The following is a 14044-nucleotide window of genomic DNA, read 5'->3' as shown; positions in this document are numbered from 1 at the left end:
TACTGGACTGAACCTGGTCCGAGACTGAACCTGGACTGAACTTATTAAATTTATAGTAAAACATTTCCCTCCTCTCTTCCAACTCCTTGTAATCCATTCAGGTGAAGCCCTGCCTCCTCCAGAGGACCCGCCCCCGAAGCCGTCAAAGCGCCTCATCATTATGGCTGAGTGTAAGTGGGTGAGCGACGGTGACAGAGACCAAGTCCTGATGCGACTCTGCGAAGCCATGGCCCAGGACCAACTGGACCGGACCTTCTACCTCCAGAACTACCTGATTGAGCCCCTGGGTCAGGTGGTGGATGATGACGATGGCAGCCGCTGCATCCAGTACAAGGTCCGCATCTCCAGACCCAGAGCGGACCCGGAAGAACCAGCACGACCAGGACCAGGGTGGAAACACATGATGGTATTGATTTGCCGATAGTCACCACCAAATCAGAAGTGGAAATCTGGAATAAGAGGTCGGTTTCCTCAACTCTAATGTTTCCTCTGCAGGAGTTCAGTGAGGCGGAGCATGTGTTAGACTGTCATGACCAGGGGGAGGGACATGTGGGGGAGGCAGAGCCTTTGGAGGACTGGCAGCGAGAGGTAGAGGATGACGTGGAAGAGGACCAGGTGCATAATGGGAAGGAGACAGACGGGGGTTCAGAGGAGAAGGAGGTGGCGAACACGGCGCTGCCATTCCTCACAGGAATCAGCCCCGCAGGGTTCCTGTCAGCCAATAAGAAACAGCCGGGGGGGACGGACCATGTGATCCAGGTGAGCTGTCCATATAGGGTCATCAAGGATGTATAACTGTCTCAACACTGACCCGTCCACTGAACAAACGTGTGAATGTGCAGGTGAACGGGAAGCTGTACCCTCTGGCCAAGATCCAGCTGGGGAAGATGGGAGCGCTGCATCCAGCCAACCGCCTGGCAGCGTACCTGACTGGACGAGCAGGGACCAGCAGGAGGAACCAGGGCTCGGCTCCGCCCACGGCAAAACCTGTGGAGGTCCAGTCCTCGTCCTCAGCTTCATCTGAGCTCTCCAAACTCACCACTGAAACCACACCCAAGCAACCACCACCACCCCAGCCCACATCTGCCCCAAAACCCACATCTGCCCCGAAGCCCACATCTGCTCCAAAACCCGCATCTGCTGCGAACCCCACACCCGCCCTGAAGGCCACATCAGCTCCGACGCCCACATCTGCCCCGAAGCCCACATCGGCTCCAAAGCTCCCAGGTAAAGAGAAGCCCTGCCCCTTCTGTTGAGTCGGTGAAGGAACAGTGTGTGTCCTGAAGTGTCCTCATCTGTGTTCCAGACCCTCAGGTGCTCATCAGAACGCCGGCCAAACAGGTGCTTATGATTCAGGTCCCCGGTCTTCATGGGAAGGTCCCCCTCCAGCTCCCAGTGCCCCGCCCCCTGGCCCCACCTTCCACAGGTCAGAAGGTTTTGTTGCGGCCAGTATCGGGTCAGACATCGTCCGAAGTCAAGCTGTTCCGTAGATCTGATGGAAAACTGGTGCAGCTGATCCCTGTGACTCAGCTGAGGCCCATCCCACCTGCCCCACCAAACCCTTTGAGACCCGGTCCAGGTGAGTCCGCCTCAGGTCTGTTTATCCATCATCTGATTGGTTTGCAGAGTTGATCCTGAACTACCATCCTAGAGCCACCTGGACCCCTTTATGCCCCCTAGTGGAAGGGTCAACGTGGACTGTTTATTTCTTTATTTATTGTTTATGTATTTGTTGGTTCTGTTAATGTTCTGATACAGTCTTTCACTGCTCCTGGTTGCTCCTCCTCCTCCTCAGGCTCCTCCTCTTCTCCTACAGTCCTTCCTGCTGCTTCACTCCCCTTCATCACCAGTAAACAGTTGACTCTAACAAATGCTCCTGGCCCTGCCCCCTTGTCTGGACTCCAGTCCTTCACAGTGTCCCCTGGCTCCGCCCCCCTCCAGTCTGAATCAGGAAACTTGTCTCAGAAGGGAGCCTGCACCTTTAAGGTCCTCCCGTCTAAGTCAGTGGTCCTTGCTTGTTCAGAGAGTTCAAAGCCCAGCGCTGCGCTAGCGCCGGGTGCCTTCACCCCCCCAGCCCCGACTCCAACCTTGACCTCAAACCCCACCCTCTTTTCTCTGAAGCCCTCTAAAGGTCCGGGGGCGGAGCCTGGCATCCAAACCGTGATGGTGGCAAGCCACAAACCTACTCGTTCTCGAGAAGACCCTGACGCGCCAAAGACTCAGGCTCTGCCCCCAGTCACTCCCCTGGGGTCAGAGGTCAGGCAGGAGCTGGCCTGTGACCTGCAGGACCTGGACATCATCTGTGTGGACGAGGATATGCTGGACCATGTGGAGAACAACGACGTGGAACCGGTAGACTCGTCCAGCGAGGAGACAGAGAACTCATCAGATTTCAGCGACGAATCCGACAGTGAGGACAAGAAAAACCAGAGGCCACACCCCCCGGTAAGAAGTGAAGCTGATCTGTTTTCCACGTAGTGTCGACAGGTCTGATCCACCTGGACGATAAAGTCAAACAGGTAAAGTCACATGAATCACATTGACTAGTATGAGGCTCCGCCTCCTGGAGAAGATGAGGCTACGTTCCCTGGATTTGAACTCAGTAGACTCTTTATATAACGTGGAAAAAAGTTGTCTGACGCCTCTAAAAATGTATACAATCTCAAATATTATTATGAAATATTTGCAAATATTTGAAATCCTCTTTTTTGAAACTTGTGGCTTCATCAGGCAAACAGAGACTGATATTTGATATTAACTGTTCACAAGTGAAACTAACCAAACTAAATCCTGCTCAGTTTCATTATCTCAGTACCATCTGTCAACAGTACTGAGCATGTGCAGAAGAAGCATGTGGGTTTAATGGATCAATACTGGGCACAGTTTGATGACTTAATAGTCAATCAATTTTTTATTTTTATAATTTTTTTTCAGTTTATTTCAAATATACAACAAGACAAAGTACCGTAAAGTCCGGACTATAAGCCGCTACTTTTTTCCCGCGCTTTAAACACTGCGGCTTATACTCCGACACGGCTTATACGACGATTTTACCTTATTGCCTGCCACACCCCAGGGGAGAATCTATTGTTACCAGGTATATAGGAATGGATAACATTAACAACTTAACCTTTATAAAGTTAATATTAACACACACAAAAGGGAAACTTTTAAGGAAAAATAGTAAACCTTGAAATGTTAATGTTGTTTCACAAATATACAAAATAAAATTCTGAATGAAAACACCCAATAAAGCTCTCCAGAGACCGTCATAAATTTAAAGCATCTCAGAATTAATGCGCACATCGTGAGAGACAGCGAGTGCATATTGAGGCACCGACACCGCCGGTGGCTCACTTCCGGTACCACGGCTCGGTGCCGCGGCACCTCGGCTCAAGGTGCCGGTGGTGCCGCGGAACTGGTGGCACTGAGCTGTGGCACTGCGGTGCCATGGCACCCAGCACCAAGCCCTGGTACTGCGGTGCCACGGCACCTGGCACTGAACCGTAGTACTGCGATGCCACAGCACCTAGTGTTGGTTGGGCCGCGGCACCACCGCGGTGCCACGGCACCTGGCACCGTGGGACCATGGCTCAGTACCACAGCTCAGCTCAGTACCATGGCTCGGTACCAGGTACCACAGCATGGTGCTAAGTATTGTGGTATCTCATCCCTACTGCATGTCATGCGTAATGTTAAATGAAAGTGATATTACAACAGACGTAATTACTTGTTTTTAATCTTTATATTTTAAAAATAAATTACAAGTCCTACTCTAACGAAAAACAAAAATTTGTTCACTTTCAAGTGTCTTTCAAGTCATTTTAAGTCCGTGAATCCATAGCCGGCGCAAAAGCAAGTCAATCCCGTATCAGCATGAATCCAAAGGAAACCCAATAAGTCCACCGACAAAAAAAAAGAAAGAGAAAATGTGCTTTTATTACTATCCTTTTATTGCCTCGTTTTTTGCCTTTTGTTTTTTAATCATCATATTAACAACGAATCAACCTATAGATATGACAGCAGGCTCACACATATCATACCCATTTACATACAGGGAATAATTTCATTTGAACTCAAAGAAAACCTTTATCCAATTACCGTCCAGTTTTGAAGCAATGAAAAAAAAAGTTCTCCTCGGTCCCATAGACTCCCATAGAAGCCAGGCTTCAACGGGGAAATGCAATGACCATAGATCGTATGAGGAAACAGCACAACGGGAATGTATGAGAAGTGAACAACATCGAGTCTGATGATTTGTGATAAAGCTGATTCTGAACGAACTCGTCTGTGAGATGAATGTATTTTAACACGTGTAGTCAATGAAATGTCAACACAACCAAACATATTTAACCATTTAATTTTCGTAATGATAGGGGAAGCCGGGCTTCTCTTGCAGTCTATGAGAAATCGCCACTGGTGGACACCCGCAGCTTATAAACCGGCGCAGCTTATACGTGTACAAAATTGATTTTCTTTCTAAAATTAGGGTCTGCGGCTTATATTCAGGTGCGGTCTATAGTCCGGAATTTACGGTAATCTTACTTAGTCCTTAGAAATAAAACTGGTTGTAAGAAGTCATGGAAAAAAAACTTACACATGACTTCATTTGCACATTTGAAAAGGACCCCTTCTCCACACAACAGTCTATCCTTTAGCTTCTATCAGCAGAATATCTGAACAGTCCAGTCCCTTAGATCTGTTGTAAGTAATGAACCTCACTTATTATCCTCACATACACATACATATACAGCCATACTGACAAACCATAAAATACATAAATAAGTACACAAGACCCTTCCATGGGTCAGTACTGTCAGTGGACGTTAAATGATGCTGAATGTCATGTTTTTATGCTGCAGCGTCGTGATCACAATGAGTCGGAGCGGCAGCGGCGGAGGCAGATCCGGAAGCTGTTTGACGGTCTGAAGGCTGAGGTGGGACTGACGGACAGCAAAACGTCCAAGGTCTCAACTCTACAGAAGGTGAGTGTCTAGACCGAACCAGAACCACAGGCACCTCAGGAGGCTGGTTTTATTCAGCATCAGTCCAGTCAGTGCTGAAGCTGTGGGGTCAGTTATCAGCGCTGGTACAGGGGCTGAAAGCCTGGAAATGGTGTGTTTTCAAGGTCTGGAAAGGGCTGGAATTTGAGTTGAAGCGCTTGGAATTCTAACTGTGTTGTGATTTATGTGTTTAATTTCAATATTAACTCCAGCCAAAGCTACTTACAACCAATAGTCAATTAGAATCCTCACTGATTGGTTAGTGTCTGTCAGGTTTATCTGGCTGCTGATTGGTCGACTGAATGTCCTGGGACTTTGCTCTGATCGGCTGCTGGTTCAGTGTCATGTGACCTCCAGACAGCTGATGGGTTTCCTTAAACCTTAGATTCTGTGATTAGTTTTGTATATTATGGTCTGTCTTAGTGTTTACCTGTTGGTGTTATCGTAGTGGATTGTACTGTGCATGTGCAGAAAAGGCAGAGTTCTGTGGGAGAACACAGTGGGTTCTGCAGGATGTGAGTGTGAGGAGCAGCAGAACCAGGCTCCAACAGAACCAGGGTCTGTGTCTGTGTCCAACAGAAGGTGGACGAGGACTGTGTCCGTCATCCCGTTGTCTTCACCTGTGGACCATTTCCTGTTTGTGTTTGTTGTTGTTTACTCGTGTGTGTTCGGTTCCAGGCCATTCTGGTGATCCAGCAGCTCCGAGCCACGGAGGCGGGTCTGAAGAGGAGGAAGAAGAGTCTGATGAAGCTGAGGAACACCTACCTGGACACTCTGACCGCACCCACAGGTGACACCTGCAGCAGGGGGGCAGGGGCAACGGGGCGGGGTTAGTACGTACTGGTCGCCAGGTTCTAGCGTCAACATGATGTTTATGCAGATGAACAACAGGTGGAGATGCCGAACCACAGAGGGGGCGGAGCCAGAAGGAGGAGGCAGGCCGACATAGATGTGGTGGAGGTGGTGGATCTGCTCAGCGAATCAGAGCAGATGGAGAACCCCTGCAGTGAGGATGCCGCCGCCGTCACCAAGGCCACCGGCATTGCCAAGGTCACCAGCGTTGCCAAGGCAACCAGCATCTGGTCTTCGAGCAGTGTAAGGCGTCAGAGGACTGTGGTCAGGGTTCCCACAGGGTCTTAAAAACTAAAAGTCTTTAATGTACAAATCTGTCTTTAATATGTTCAGTCTTTCAAAAGTGTTAAATCTGATACGGTCGGTCTTCAGTTTGCTTTCCATAAACCTCTTGGCTGTGTTTAAATGTGTCCAAACTGCAAAGACAGTAACGTCAGTCGACTTGGTTCCACTTGTTCCAACCTGACAATTTATATAGAAATTTGGAACCAATTATCTGTAACTTTGCACAAACGATCCCAGAACATTCAGCCCAACATGTGCAGATGTTATTTGTGAATAGGGATGTAACGATATGAAAATTTCACGTCACAGTTTTTGTGACCAAAGTTATCACGATTATCATTATTATCACAGTATTGTTGAAATTGTGCTCAAAATGTTCAGAAAGTACTTATACACACACTGAAATAATTTAGCCAAGTTGTATTTTGAAAAAATAATAATAAAATAAATGGAACAATGTACTTTGTCTTGGCAGAAACATTCAAGTATCAATCCTTAGTGGTCTGAGCCTGTTGTCCGTTTTTCAGTCCTTTTGATTTTTCCTTCATATACTATATAAACAAATGTTTACTATACCCATGTTTGGGATCTTTTTTTTTTTTCAGCACTTTATCTTTATCATCTGCCTGTTATTTTTTCTCTTTAACCTACTTTAAAAACATAAAAGGACAAAAAAACACAAAATATATATAAAATCTGATTTGAAAAATGTATATAATTTATTGCATAAATCACACACAGATGCTTAACTCTTTCAGTGCCATGGGCCGATTAAATCGGCTTTACGAAAACCACCTGTAAAGTGCCACGGGCCGATCAGATCGGCTTTGGAGAACATGCCACATTTGTGTACAAACAAACCATCCACCCCCATTTCTTTCTCACATTTCGATGACGTTCTTTCTGTGTCCCCTTTTTGAGACCAAGCAGACGGGAATTTGAGGTCACGCGACCGAATAATATTTTTATATCTTTTTAATGTTTCTTATTCTCCGGTGTTTCATCAGAGGGAGCCCTCCATGCCGGGGGGTGGCTGTGGACTCCGGGGGCTGTGGCGCCTTCTCTCACTGGGGTCCGCTCCTTTCTGGTGGGTGGGGGTCCCAGTTGGCCCTCTCCCACTAGTTGGGATGCGGGGCTGTGTTGCTGGTGCCTGGTCGCCGGGGTCGGCGGCTGCCTCCTGGTGCGGATGGCTCCCTGAGACAGCGCCTCCTAAATTGATGTTTTACTTTTACTTGTACATTTTTGTTCTGGTCTACCCGTGCTCAGTCAGTCTTCTTAAGTATGTATGAGCTTGTGGGTTTGCATGTATATGTGTGTGTGTGTGTGCGGGTGAGTGGGTGGGTGTGGGTGGGGGGCGGTACTGATTTTTAAACTGATATGTAAAGCACTTTGTGCTACAGTTTTTAATGTATGAAAAGTGCTATATAAATAAAGATTATTATTATTATTATAAATTATGCAAATTACGATCAATAATGAATCGGCTGCGTCCGGTGCGTTTTGGATCTAATCAGCAATCGGTCGGATGTTACCGAGCGGTTTTCTGCAGGATTCTTCAAATATTATAAAAACGACGCGAAATACTGAAAAACGGCCAAATTCTGTGGCACTTTTAAGGCTTATTAGCCCCTTAACTGTCTGGCACTTAAAGAGTTAAGGAACCTTTTCAACGACTTTAAAAGTGAATATTGGTTCCAAATATTAGGTATATACAATTAAAATTGTAATAAATTAAAACTATCCTCAAATATTTGAAATAAAAGCAGATCTTTACATAGGGTTTTTTTTTCCCTAAAAATGTGGTAATCAAACACAGCTATCATAATAATTAGAATTTAAACTATAATACTAACCATCTGCAATTTTACCGCGGTTTATCGTTATACCAGTAATCGTTACATCCCTAGTTGCGAACGTTGCCAGAGAAAGCTGAGTTAGGGAAAGCAAGTGAAAAGTAAGCATGTGGAAGTTTAATGATGCCCGGTCAGAGGACAGGTCTAACTCTACCTGGTGGACAGGAGTGTCTGAAGTTCACTGCACCTTCACCAAGGAATCAGTTCAACCTGGAACGGCGGGAATCGAAGGGAGCGGAGTCAATAAATACGTTTTCCTAAATTAATATCTGATAATAATAATATCTGATAATATCTCGTTTAAATATGAATATATATGAATATATTACCATATTACTATAAAGGACAATATAGAATATGTATTTATATTACATATGTATATTTGTTTTTGTTTGTTTTGTTTTATTTTGTTTTTTTGTTTGTTTTTATTAATATCTGGTAGGATAAGTTGTAAATGGGCATTATCATATTGGTGTATATGGGAAAAAGGATGTGTGATATTGTTCTACTACTACTATTATTATTATTATTATTATTATTATTATTATTATTATTATTATTAAAATGTTGATATTCATACAAAATAATAATTGCTATATAGTGATCGTAAGGAATAAAAATTGGGGTAGGAGTACATAAGTTTTTACTTCTTCCTACTCCTTTTCAAGCATGTATAATTTCATTTCATTTGTTTTATTTATATTATTATGTATTTATTTATTTTTGTTGTTTGTTTGCTTATCAATTATTTATGTACCAGTACTTATATTTTGTTGGTTGATTTTTGTTTTGATTTCACTGTCTACATGTTTGAAATAAAAAATTCATTCATTCAAATTCTAGGAGTGACAAATTGTTGCCAGTTTGGCTGTGAAATAGGTATCAAATTCTGTTCTTAAGTATTTATAAAAATTCTTAAATGTCAGTGGTGTGAACGCGCAGGAACCCTGTGTGATGTTTGGACAGAGGTGAGGAAATGCTGACCAGGGTCTGTGTGTGTTTCAGGAGGACGAGCAGAACTTCAGCACCAAACTGCAGAGGAGGATGAGGAGGATGATGAAGGACGTGGACGCACAGTAAGGCCCAATCCCACTTCACCCATTGGCCCCTCCCCCTTTAAACTAAGGGTGTAAGAAAATATCAGTTCTGCAATATATCGTGATATTTCATTTCACAATACTGTATCGACATTTTTAGGTATTTATTCAAATGCAGATATTGTGGAGGTTCATTTTAGTTTTTTTGGTTTTCTTTATTGTTTCTGTCTTATTTATTATTATTTAACACTGTTTTATGAAATAATGGTTATTTGAAGCATCCTAAAAGTTCTTTTTACTGTTGGTTCCTTTGGAAACGAGGAGAATTAGAAAAATGTTGTGATATAGCATTAGATCCTGTTCTGAAATAAAAATGTGTTTAGTATTTGTACACATTTCTGCTGTAATTCAATTCTACTTTAAAAAAATAAAAGAAACAAAAAATTGCCTTTTTAACAGTATCATGATATATCGTGATATATTGTATGGTGATCCTAGTTTTGTGATTTGTATCGTATCTCCAGATTCTTGCAAATACACAGCCCTAATTGGACTGAATTATGGCAGATTTCTCTGGTGCAACCTGTGGGAGGGGCCACTGGGTGAAATGGGAGTGGCCTCTGACTGGTTTTACTTCAGACTCTGATGGGAACTGGGTCTGACTCTGTCCTCATGTGTCCTCTGTGTCCTCATGTCCTCTGTGTCTTTGTACAGAAACGGTCTGAACTCCAGGTTGGACGAAGCTGCAGCCTTCGACACCCTTGGCTCAGTCCTCAACGTCCAAACGTCTGAGAAGCATCTTCTGTTGGACAAGGTAAGACCCAGAGTCCACAACCAGGACACGGACCTTCACACGCAGAGTCCATGTCCATTCTGACGAAGGACAGGGGACATTTCAGACGCTGTAGCTGTAGCTGGACACGGCACTGTCACTTTGTCCTTTTACAAACGTAGGATGGACATAAGACCACAGGACCATCTCCAGGGTTAGAAACTGGAGGACTGTGTTAGAACAGAGTCTGATTCCAATGGCAGGTATTTATGTTTATGTAGATGATGAAACGCAGATGACAGTCTGCTGGGAAACAGCTGGGACATCTGTGGACCAGTAATGAGGCCAGGTTCCAGACGGTGGTTCTGCCTTGTACTGACGGTAGAACAGCAGGTGGGAAAAGAAAGGAACCGAAGGAAAGGAAGGGTTTGGGTTTGGATGGACACATTTGCACACAGTGGACGCATTAGACACAGTGGACGCATTAGACACAGAGGACGCATTAGACACAGAGGACAGACAGAGCATCATCAGAGTGTCCATGTCCAAAGGCAGTGTGAGTCCAGCTGAAGGGTGTCCTTAGTTTTGACAGTAGATGTGTTGGTGTGTTCTGTGTTGCAGGCATGTACAGAAGTGGAGGTTCTGCACAGTCTGATGGAGAACCTGAAGAAGCAGAAGTACAGACTGAAGCAGGACAGAGACGCTTACGTCACACAGATCTCACTGCACTCAGGTCAGTCACACACACTACAACTCCCAGGATGCATTTCAGTTTGTACACAGTGAACTCTGAAACTTGACAGCAGCTGAGGCTCATGGGTAATTTAGTGTCTGTGTTTGTTCTCAGGTAAAAGTGAGCAGACCATCCTGCGGAAGCTGCACCACCTGTCGTCCAAACAGAACAAACTGGAGAAGCTTAGAGCGGCCAATCAACAGTCAGCGTCGGGAGGGGGTGGGGCCCACATTCAAGACTCTGCCTCAGTTGCGCGTCCACAGACTTCACAGGTTCATCCCGCTCAGGAAATCTCAGTCACGCCCACCTGTTCGCCTCTCGTCCAAACCAACGCTCAGTGTGTCGTGTCCGTATCGAAGCCGACGCCTGCTCATCCTGTTGTTTCCCACAATGCAGCGGTGTTTAGGGACCGCCCAAGGACGATCCCCAACATCCTGAGTCGCAGTAAGAACCCTCTGCGCTCCACCCCCCCCACTGTGAAGACTGACACTGGTTAGTAATCACCACTCAGGGGTTCCACAGGGCTCCGTCCTCGGTCCTCTGCAGTTCACATATAAGTTAGTGATGATGAGGGTGATGATGGTGAGGAGGAGGAGGAGGATGATGATGATGATGAAGGTGGTGATGATGATGAAGGTGATGATGAGAATAATGATGAAACCTGCACCTTAATTCCATTTCCTCTTGGTCTCTGGTGGTTTTTAGCTCTGCCCATCCAAACTGTGGCACCAGCAAGTGTTCTTTCATTGGTCAGCACAGCGTTACCGGGGCAACAGGTCCTTGCCCTAGGCCCCCTGGTGACAGGACAGACGGTGCTGCAGACCACGCCCACACCAGGTAGGAGGTCTTCGGTGCACTGGGACAATACTAAACTAATGTGGTGATGATGATGATGACGATGATGGCGGTGGTGGGGGTGGTGATGATGATGACGCGTCCACAGATCAGCTGACTCAAACCACTTCCTGTCTGTTTCCTTTCTGTGCAGACATGACCTCAGTGACCCTGAACATCCCTAGTCTGACCAATCAGCAGATCCATCTGACTTCAGTACCCCACCCCCCGCCTGGTAAGATCTACAGCTGCTCCCCCCCAGCTGCTCACTAATGGCACAGGTAACAAACCGATTCAACCACTAATGACCCTGCAAACACGTGGATCAGTACGAGGGCTAGGGTCAGGATGAGGATCTGGTCCAGGTCCAAGGTCAGAACCAGGGTCAGGACCAAGACCAGGTTCAGGGTCAAGACCAGGTCCAAGGTCAGCACCAGGGTCAGGGTCAAGACCAGGGTCAGGTCCAGGACCAGGGTCAGGATCAGTTAATGCAGGTCTACAGTAGTTCAGGTTTTACCTCCAGACCTGGACCACGAGCCCCTGTTGAACTGGTTTTACTGATTTAACTGGGTTACTTTAAACCCAGTCTGTAGATCAACAGGTCCCAAAGTGGGTCATAGATCTGCGGTTACTGGCCCTGCCCCCTAGAGGCGGGAACATTATAGAGTTAACTGACCTGAGTTAATGAATGTAGCCGAGCCTCAGTCACATGGCCTTCAGTCACATGACCATCCTTGTTTGTCTGTGCAGATGCAAATGTCAACCACCTGCTGCAGCTGGCTCCGCCCACAGTCCTGCCCACTCCTGCACCTGTACCTGTGTCCACCTATCCGACGCTACCAGATCTGCCTCCATCAGCCCCAACTCCGCCTCCTCCTCCTCCTGCTGCTCCGGTGGTCTCTGGTGGATCCAGTCTCACCTCGGACCAGGATCAGGCCCCTCCTCCTCAGAGCAGTGGGCAGGGCCTGGATGACTCCTCTAAGGACAGTCTGACGTCTCTTCTGAATGAGATTGTCTTCCTGAACCAGCAGCCCGTCTCCACGGTGACAGAGGAGGAGGAAGAGGGCGGGGCCCAGGAGCAGGGCCGTGCCCCCGACGGCCCCTGGCTCCTTCACCTGGACGAGGACTCGGAGGGGGAGGAGCCAGGGGCAAATGGACACCTGTCTGAGTCGGCCCAGAGCTCTAATGCGGCTGCTTTAGCCCCGCCCCCTCTGCTGCAGATGCGGGTAGGGGGCAGGGCAAATGAGTCAGCAGCTCCGCCCAACAGTAGCATCAGCTCATTGGAGCGGGAGGAAGGGGGCGTGGCCTGGAGGCCGATGCCGAGGCTGGTTCCTTTGGGTCTCAGAGGAAATCAGAACCAGGTCTGAGCTCCCCTCGTCTGTAACCACGGCAACGGACGGATACATGACCAACGGTGGTTGCCATGGAGATGTGGAGGTCACATTTTCAGACAAAACATTGGACTCAAAACCACAAAACGATCCAAAGATGTGAATGTTCAGAACCGGGTCACGGACCCAGAACTGAAGAATGAAACCATGACAACGAACGAAGTCGAAGCTCAGACAAAACAGAATGACGCAGAAAAACCTTGGAGTGTTTGTTTTCTGTCAGATGTCGTCGAGTTCGGTCTCCAGAGCCCTGAAGCTCATTGGACATCGAAGCGGGTTACGTGACCCGGCAGAAGACGCTGCTGTTTGTTTTTGTTTTTTTAGGACTTGTTTGTATTTTTGTACGAGTTGAACTGATGTAAATAATGTGAAGACGACACTGATGCAAATAAAGATAAAGAACGAGGCTTCGTGACGGCATCACTTTATTAGTGTTTGATTGAAATAAGACGTGTCTAATGTCCGATGAAATGACGTCAAATATGTAAAGGAAACAAAGGAAGATGCGTTTCAATGTGTTCATTTTCCCAAAAACCCAAAAGGAGCTCTGAAGTGTTTTTATTCATTTGAATTATGGAATGAATATTTACTGACTTTAGTGAAGAAATGACACCAAGAAAAAAACATGGAAAAAAACAAGAAAAAAAAAAAAAGATTCAAACTGGAGTAGTTCTCATTTATTACATGAAATTTATTTACATTCAATTCAAATATGATGAATCTGATATTTAAGGGTTAAATGTTGAAAATGAGTTTTATTTGAACTTAAATTCATTTTATCATCCAACTTTACAGGATTCACCTGTTTTTAATGTTCAACAATTAAATGAATCAAACACATAAGTATATGAATATTTCTAAAGGGTCTGAAAGACACAAAAATATAAACATCTGATTGGACTTCTGTATCATTTGTCAGACATGAAAATCAAAGCAGCTGGTTTGTTCTTCATGCAGTTCATGTTTCTGACACCGGAGGGCGCAACGGGACGAGTCAATTTATGGAAACAGGAAAAGAAAAGGTTGAACCGTCAAAATAAAAGCTGAGCAGTTTGAGTTTAAGTATGTACCTAATTATGTCTTTTTTGTTTCATCTGAACTTGATTAAAATCTGAATAATTGGAAAAAGAGAAAGAATAATGGAGCAGCAGAAAAATCAAGAACAGTCATTCACTTTATACTTATAATCTGTTTCTGAGGAAACTAAAGGTTCACCTTCCTGTTTCAGTCTGAACTCTGGGAACATTCAGACAAAAAATATCACATAAACGTCACATAGCGCAT

General features: G+C 45.7%; 1 protein-coding gene across 1 annotated transcript in view; it reads left to right on the top strand.

The window, feature by feature from the left end:
• The window catches only part of mgaa (MAX dimerization protein MGA a), a 40460-nt gene extending 27284 nt beyond the window's left edge, over positions 1-13176 (top strand). The window contains exons 12-26 of the mRNA XM_030127207.1: positions 102-406; positions 496-759; positions 843-1227; positions 1307-1579; positions 1796-2445; positions 4863-4985; positions 5682-5793; positions 5884-6098; positions 8999-9069; positions 9745-9844; positions 10424-10535; positions 10650-11027; positions 11241-11372; positions 11524-11604; positions 12120-13176. Coding sequence (XP_029983067.1) covers positions 102-406; positions 496-759; positions 843-1227; positions 1307-1579; positions 1796-2445; positions 4863-4985; positions 5682-5793; positions 5884-6098; positions 8999-9069; positions 9745-9844; positions 10424-10535; positions 10650-11027; positions 11241-11372; positions 11524-11604; positions 12120-12736 — 3818 coding nt within the window. The 3' untranslated portion in view covers positions 12737-13176. The remainder of the gene's footprint in view (positions 1-101; positions 407-495; positions 760-842; positions 1228-1306; positions 1580-1795; positions 2446-4862; positions 4986-5681; positions 5794-5883; positions 6099-8998; positions 9070-9744; positions 9845-10423; positions 10536-10649; positions 11028-11240; positions 11373-11523; positions 11605-12119) is intronic.
• The last annotated feature ends 868 nt before the right edge of the window (positions 13177-14044 follow it).

Source organism: Sphaeramia orbicularis, chromosome 22, assembly GCF_902148855.1.
Source record: "Sphaeramia orbicularis chromosome 22, fSphaOr1.1, whole genome shotgun sequence".
Classification (NCBI taxonomy): domain Eukaryota; kingdom Metazoa; phylum Chordata; class Actinopteri; order Kurtiformes; family Apogonidae; genus Sphaeramia; species Sphaeramia orbicularis.
This window is presented reverse-complemented; position numbering and strand designations above follow the sequence as displayed.